The following is a 7868-nucleotide window of genomic DNA, read 5'->3' on the forward strand; positions in this document are numbered from 1 at the left end:
CAAAAGTCAAAATTTTCTTCTTCTCTGCAACTCCTCGTTGCATTTTTCTCAAATTTCCTCCATTAAACAATGCACCTAAACTCACTTCACATCTCTTCATTTCTTATTCTCGTATTTCTCTTTTCAATTTCTCCATTTTCTTTCTCTCTTACAAGAGATGGCTGAGCTCTTTTAGCTCTCAAAGGAGCAATCACAACAGACCCAGTTCAGAGAAATTAAGCGTCCTCATTGTCGACTTTCCATTTTCAGTTCCGACGACGGTTTCATCATCTTCAGAATCGCCATTTTCTAACGACGACGCCATCGATCTCTCCTTTTACCCACTCTCAACTAACGGCAAAAAAAAAAATCAACTACCAAAATAAACCCAGTGGGACAGAAAAGGAAAAAAGCTGCCGGAAAATTGCATAAACAGCTCTAACTAATCAAAATCAGAAAAAACTCCAAGAAAACAAGAATCAAAGTTGTCAAACCTTTGTAAATTGGCAGCCACCATCATCTCCCAAAACTTAAAGAAAATCCAGATCCTATTACATTAATTTGTTCGTTTTTACTAAGAATTGACGAAGATCAGACTCGTGAAGCTCAAGATTGTGTGTCAAATCCAAGCGGCGGAGGTGGAGGAGTATTTCGCGACGGTAGTGGCGGAAGAGGGTCATCGGAAAAGAGCGCTAGAATTAATCAAAAGAAACAGAGATAAGCAATACTGTATATTTTAGAGAAAATAACAAGAAAACCCAATAAATGAAAGTTTTTTTCACGCGGTACCATTTTTCTTAAATAGTTTACTTCTGTGCCATTTTTTCCTAATAATTTTCACCAATACCACCTTTTCCTTCCTGAGCTTATCCATTTCTTTCACTATCTCCTTTGACATTATTAATAATAAAATAGGAAAATTCTAATTCTACCCTCGCCCACTTCTTCTTCTCTATTTATTCTCATTTCCGGCCACCACATATCCATCTCCATCGGCGTGACCTCTGCCTCGTCTAGCCATCGCCTCTGTCATCATCTCGCCTCACCACCGCTAACAGCTCAAAAGTAGCGAAGGAGCTTTTTACTGATGGAGTTGAGGCGGAGTATAGTGATTATGAAATTTCAATTCAAAACTTTACTACTATTGTTGTTCAAATGATGGCCGTTGTTTCCGACAAAGGGATGAACCAGTTGCTGTCGTTGAAGAAGTGGTTGTCGGCGAAGACCAAGATCTGGAAGTTTAGCTAAGTTAGTAATGTAATTTAATGAAATTCTAATGGAAACCCATTAAGGAAATCTGATTATTAATACTAGAACTTTTGGATTTATTTGATTGATGTCACTTTACTTTTGAAGCTTGCATGTGGATTTTTTTGATTTAAGTGTCATGTCTTTTGCTTGTAATTGTTCTTTGTTTTTAAGTTTGGTTTAGATTATTTTTTTAATTGTAAATCTGGTTCTTTTTGCTTGTATAATTTGTTCAACTTAGAAAGATTGTAATCTGTATAATCTATTCAACTTGGAATGTCTCTTAATTTGTTTTTTAAGTTTTTCTTAATAGAGATAACCTACTCGTCGTTGAAGATTGATTTTTATCCTGATTTTGTTTCTGGGTATTTGTTGTTTCAGTCTATTTTTTATCACTCAACTTAGTTATGTTGGTCAATATTATAATTGAATGATGGTATACATATTAAATTTATAAAATCTTAGTATGATTTATACAAATGCAAAAGCAAGAACTAAAATGGGAATATGTTTGCTTTGGATTTTAATTGTGATCCAGATCTTGTAAAAGAATATAATAGATATATCTCGGATACATATTTGATATATTTATGATACATATTTGATACATCTTCAACACGCCATTCCCATTTATATTTATCTGATATATATTTGATACATATTTAATTGTTCGAACTCTTTTTTTTGTTTTTTATATATTTTTAGTTTTATATATGTTAGATATTTTTTTTAATATACGTTACAGATGATAAATATATTTTTTAATGTACTTTATAGATTCATCGTTGATACAAAATTTATACATGATATATACATGTTTTTTACTATATAATTTATACATGATAGATACATTTTTTTTAAGTTGTATATAATGTGTATCAAATATGTATTTTTGCTATTTAAAAATATAAATTTTTAAATGTACATAAATACATTAATGATACATAATTTATACATAATATATACATTGTTAAATGTACTTAATAGATACATCTCTAATATATAATTTATACGTATTTAGTATGTATCAATAATATATCTGTAATTTATAATTTTTTTTTTATATAATTATATCATTTGTGTATTTTTATTTTTTTAAAATTTAATATACTTATATTTTAAAATTACAATTAATAATAATATTTTAAAATTAAAATTTAAAATTTAAATAAACATATTATAAAGGAAATCAATTTCTATGTTAGATAAATAATACAACCTTTTGTTTTATTATAAGAAAAATATGCAACAGGTATGACCCTTCACGCGCGGGTCATTGCATTTGGTGCACCAACAAAGCTTAGTGCGCGTCAGCAGATGGTATTAGTGAAAAGAAACTTTAAAAAATGGTACAAGTGAAATGTTTTCATAATATCTTGTATTGTGTGAAAACAGAAGCAATTTTTTGGCATTTTTGTTATTTTCTCTATATTTTAATATTTTGAACAGAAAAAACATCAAATAAAATCGTAAAAAGGCAAAAAAGAAAAGCGAGTGATATATTTTGGCAAGAAAAGAAGCGTGTCTGTATGCCTGAGAATAAATAGGCTTTTGGTAGTGGTGGGCCTAATATCCTCTCTTTTTTTCCATATATATAATTTTTTGAGGTAGACTCGATCCACCACGTCATCCGTGAACTAAACTTATCACATAATGACACGTCATTAAAATGATGGCAATTTTATAATATTATTATTCAAATGTGCAAATAAGTAATAAACGAATTTACAAAATTGTCATCATTTTAATGACGTGTCATTATATAATAGACTTAGTCCACGGATGTCGTGGTAAACTGAGTCTACCTAAATTTTTTTCAATTTTCTGTATCCTTAAAAGAAATCACATTTTATATTAAAAACATACTATAAATATATCGGAGATATATCAACAGTGTATTTTCACATCACTTTGATATATTTTTTGATATACAAATAAAAATATATAAAAAATAGATAAAAATAATTAAATAAAACAGAAAAAATAAAAAATTATAAAAAAATATTTTTACATCACTCTGAAGTAGATTTTTTTAGAAGATAAGAATTTTTGAAGTAGTTTTGTGGTTTTTCATAAAAATAATTAAATAAAACAGATAAAATAACCATAAAACCCCACTCTTTTAATTTTGGCTTAATTACTTAAAAAACCTCACCTTTAATCTTTATTTCGTCTATACACTGACCTAGAAAAAATGACACATATACTATTGACGTTGTCTTTTTGTTTCACCTCTACCCTCAAGGTATTAAATTGACCTTTTTTCTATTGAAAAAAATATAAAATAATCCTTCATTTTCAGCATATATTCTAATTACAAGTTACTTTTATTAATTATACCAAAACACCTTCTTCTCTAAAAAAATTCACCTCATGCTTTTTAATTAATTTATATTAATTATTAAAAAATTTAAAAATTTAAGACCGTTAAAAAATAATTCAATTCCGACCTACCACCATACTCCGATTTAAAAACCCGCTATTCAACAAAAAAAAAATTAAAAAAAAATTCAATTTTCCGGACGACCGCCGGAAAGAGGAGCAGCGGCCCTTCCACCGGAAGGAGGCTGTTCCTCCTTCCAGGAGGAACTGATCGTTCCTCCTTCTATGAAGGATGTACAGATCTGTTCCTCCTTCAAGAGGAGGAACAAACGATTTGTTCCTCCTCTTGAAGGAGGAACAAATTGAAGGAGGAACAAGGAAGGAGGAACAAATTTTCCTCCTTCCGTGGAAGGAGGACGGCGGCGGCGGTTTCAAAAAATTCCGGCGGCGGGTTTTAAAAATTCGGGTGGCGGAGGAAGTCGGATGGCGGTTCGATTTTTGTTTTTAAATAAAAAAAATTAATTAAATTTTAGGACTTATTTAAACGTTTTTAAAGATGAAGGGTTTGTTTGTACTTTTATTAATTGAAAAAAGTATGAAATAATCCTTATATTTAGTTGTTTTGAATAAATCATTTTTTTTGAATTTTTGGGTAGAGGTGAAACAAAATCACAACGTCGATAGTATATGTGATAATTTTTCTAGGTCAGGGTATAAACGAAAAAAAAGTTAAAGGTAAGAGTTTTTTAAGTAATTAAGCCTTTAATTTTCCATTACAAATTGGACGTGCACACTGCGAGAAACTAATAAATATGCTACTTCCTCATCTGATTATCTTTTACTTCTAAAATACTATTCAAACAAATACATCAATATATTTGTTTTTTTTATTAAATTATGCTCTTGGTTTGTGATAAGAACTTGCATATCATTATCAAAACAAATCAAAACTTGTATCGGATATTTTAAATTGAGACATAAAATTTTAATATTAATTTAAGAAAATATGTATTGCCGTCTCTTTGGCAATTAATAATCGCTTTGAAAAAAATGAGATAATACCAAAAACTGAAATGCTTGACTGGAAGATCCCAACATTGACATGAATTTGTCAAGATTAGCTGTGCAAATGGATTTACATGCCCAGTGCATTGTATCCAACTAGAAACACACAAAATCTCTCCAACCCTATATTCAGCAACACAGAAGGGATTGCATATTTATATTCCAGTATATGAGGCTGCAAATGCTACACATTTTCAGCAAATCAATCACAAGTGCTCAACTAGGAATTGACATTCATATCCTAATCGAAAGTTGTTTGTCGGCAATCCATGATAAGTATTGGAGTAGCTACATGAGATGTTTAGAATAGTCGGAAAGCTAAAATCAAACCAAATTTTACACAACTATATCGTAACTTAGATTACAGTTTCATGACATTCTAGCCCACCCCCCTGGAAGAGCCATAACAATTCCATCCAACTATGCCTCGTCTATCTGCTCCTGCATAAACCCCACCAGAGTTTTAGCTTTACTTTTCTATTTGCATAATGAACAGAACAATCAAATTGCAAAACGGGGAGAACTGGTTTGAGCAAATATTATAAGACTGACACGAAAAGGCATCAGCATCATACATGTAGTCTCTTTGAACATCACAATAATCAACATTATAACATTAACTGGAAGCTTGGATTTTCTTTTGCTTAACAATGTTATAGGAGAATTCAAAACACCAAACGGAAATCTTATAAAGTAGTTGCACTAACCTGCATATCTGAAGTCCAGAGAGTGAGGTTATCCCTCAATAGTTGCATGATGAGAGTACTGTCCTTGTAGGACTCCTCACCCAAAGTGTCTAGCTCAGCAATGGCTTCCTCAAAAGCCTTAATATCAAAACAAGCAGAGACAGTAAGATTTCAAGAACACTAAACTCCTATAGTGACAAACTCCCCAGTTCAGCACACATATGCAAATCATATGTAGAGACTACAAAAAAGGATACTATTAAGAAGAATTCATGCTACCAAGTATATTAGCAATAAACAGAATCTAGACTCACGATTGACATGCATTGCAAACACATAATGACAAGTATACTGTTAAGGGTTATGTACAAATGCCCCCCCATTGAAGCGACTTATTTCTCATCAGATCTAATGCTGCACTCTGCTGCAATTCAATAAGAGTTATGTGCTTCTAGCTTCTGCATTCTCATAGTAACTACAAGCCAGCTGCTATGCTAATAATCAAACACGGAATATGAAACCAGCTCAAAAGTTGTTACATATACATCTCTGCAGTTGCCTATTCACCGTTCACACACCTACACCTAACACAAATATTTATGCATTAAGAAACATTAAAGTGCTTAGATACTGCAAGTTTTTGCGGTACTAACTAGATGATCCTACATAATAAGTAATTCCCAACAAGTGTCATGCTACCTAAGCCCTAGGATACCTTGCCCACAAAATAGAACATCTATAGACAAGCATTTTACTTTTCCATTTTCATAGAACTATCAAAGCAATTATTTAGTAGGATTCACTTGAAAGTTGAAAAGGTTGACACATATAAAACACCAAAAAAATAAGATAATGAGACAAAACAAACAAATAACCATTTCAAGAACATCCTTTATGCTTATTAATAAATAAAATAAGTTGGAACAAGAGCATCCACTAATTCAAATCAAGAACTAAAACCCCCCATTCCAAAATCAAGTTGCACTTCATCGAAACATCATATTTCCTCTAAATGAAAGACCTACTCACTAAGTAGCGTGGCATGTAGCAAAATGATAACAAAAACTTGAAATGGAGCACATATAGAAGTGGTTTGATTCATGGTAAAAAGAAACAATAACTTGGCATAAAAGCAAATCGACAATGACACCGCACATTAGCCAAGTATCCCTCAGAAAAGAGTAAGCAATCCATCACTACGGCCTATGATTATATCGATATGTTGTATTCCATTTAGACTCTGCGAAGGTAAATTTAAAATGAAGTATCAAGTGAATCCAAGCAAACTAAAACAATTATCCACCCAAAGGCTATAACATAAAAAGAATAAAGACAATTACATCTTGAAATTCCGACAAAAATAAAGATGATAGCAAACCTGTTTAGCCATACTACAAGCTTTCTCAGATGAATTGAGGATCTCATAGTAAAACACCGAGAAATTGAGCGCCAACCCCAACCTTATTGGATGGGTCGGCGCAAGATCAGTAAGAGCAATATCCTACACAGCCAAAACAAACAAACACTAAAACAACAAACAACACAAAACAAATCTACACAAATTAACACTATATTCATCAATTACATAATTGAAACAGCTATTCATATTACACTACTTTAATTTCAAAAAACTCATAATCAATTTTACCGCTACTGTATTTTGAGCTGAAAAAATAAAGAACAAAAAAACTACACAGTAAAATTGTAAAAAAAAAAAACAGTGATAAAATATACCTGAGCAGCTTTATAAGCAAGCATAGTATCTTCAGCGGCGGTTTTTCTCTCGTCGCCAGATTTAAACTCAGCTAAGTAACGGTGATAATCACCTTTCATCTTCAAATAAAACACTTTAGATTCACTCGCAGTAGCCGACGGTATGAGATTCGAGTCCAAAACCTTCAAAATACCAGCACATACATCCGATAACTCATTCTCGACCTTCGATCTATACTCCTTCACAAGAACCACGTGCTCCTCGTTCTTACGGCTCTCCTCCTTCTGCTCTATCGACGATACGATTCTCCACGCGGCACGGAGCGAGCCGATTACGTTCTTGTAAGCTACTGAGAGCAGGTTTCGCTCTTCCACGGAAAGTTCGGAGCCTGGAGCTGATGACGTGGCGAGTTTTTCCATGAACTGGACCATTTCTTCGTAGCGCTCGGCTTGCTCCGCGAGTTTTGCCATGTAGACGCACTGATCTCTTGCTAGGGTTTCTGGTACTGCAACCGCCATTGATGATGAGTGAGAGAGTTTTTTTTTTTTTTTGAATTGAACGGAGAAGAAAGGGATTTGATTTGGTTGGTTGGTTGTTTGGCTGGGCCGAGAGATTAGTAAAGAGAGTGTACGCGCGAGTGTGTAGTGTTGGGTGAGTACTCGCTATCTGGCAATGTGTTCTTCTGATTTAGTGGATGATACGGTGTCGTTTACTAACGGGAGTGAGCTATGGTGTGGTTTGAGTATGATGATAATCAATTAATTAATAAATAAAAGATCAATTCACCCCTCAACTTGTCAGGTAATATCGAATAAATCATTATCATAAAAATAGTCAAAAACACATTTACACCC

The 7868-nt window shown here is 32.6% G+C and overlaps 1 protein-coding gene across 2 annotated transcripts; it reads right to left on the reverse strand.

Annotated features, from left to right (window-relative positions):
* Positions 1–4827: 4827 nt before the first annotated feature.
* On the reverse strand, positions 4828–7603 carry LOC126655269 (14-3-3-like protein GF14 kappa). Of its 2 annotated transcripts, none has more exons than XM_050349379.2 (4): positions 7035–7603; positions 6679–6801; positions 5322–5438; positions 4828–5049 (listed from the first exon to the last, which is right to left on the reverse strand). In XM_050349379.2, exons 1-4 carry the CDS (start codon positions 7530–7532, stop codon positions 5035–5037), a joined length of 753 nt encoding a protein of 250 aa, XP_050205336.1. In that variant the 5' UTR covers positions 7533–7603; the 3' UTR covers positions 4828–5034. The 2 variants fall into 2 exon arrangements, with proteins under 2 accessions (XP_050205336.1, XP_050205335.1); XM_050349378.2 differs by having other exon boundaries at positions 4828–5055; positions 7035–7600.
* Positions 7604–7868: the final 265 nt, after the last annotated feature.

This window comes from Mercurialis annua, linkage group LG7 (genome assembly GCF_937616625.2).
Source record: "Mercurialis annua linkage group LG7, ddMerAnnu1.2, whole genome shotgun sequence".
In the NCBI taxonomy this organism is placed as follows: Eukaryota; Viridiplantae; Streptophyta; class Magnoliopsida; order Malpighiales; family Euphorbiaceae; genus Mercurialis; species Mercurialis annua.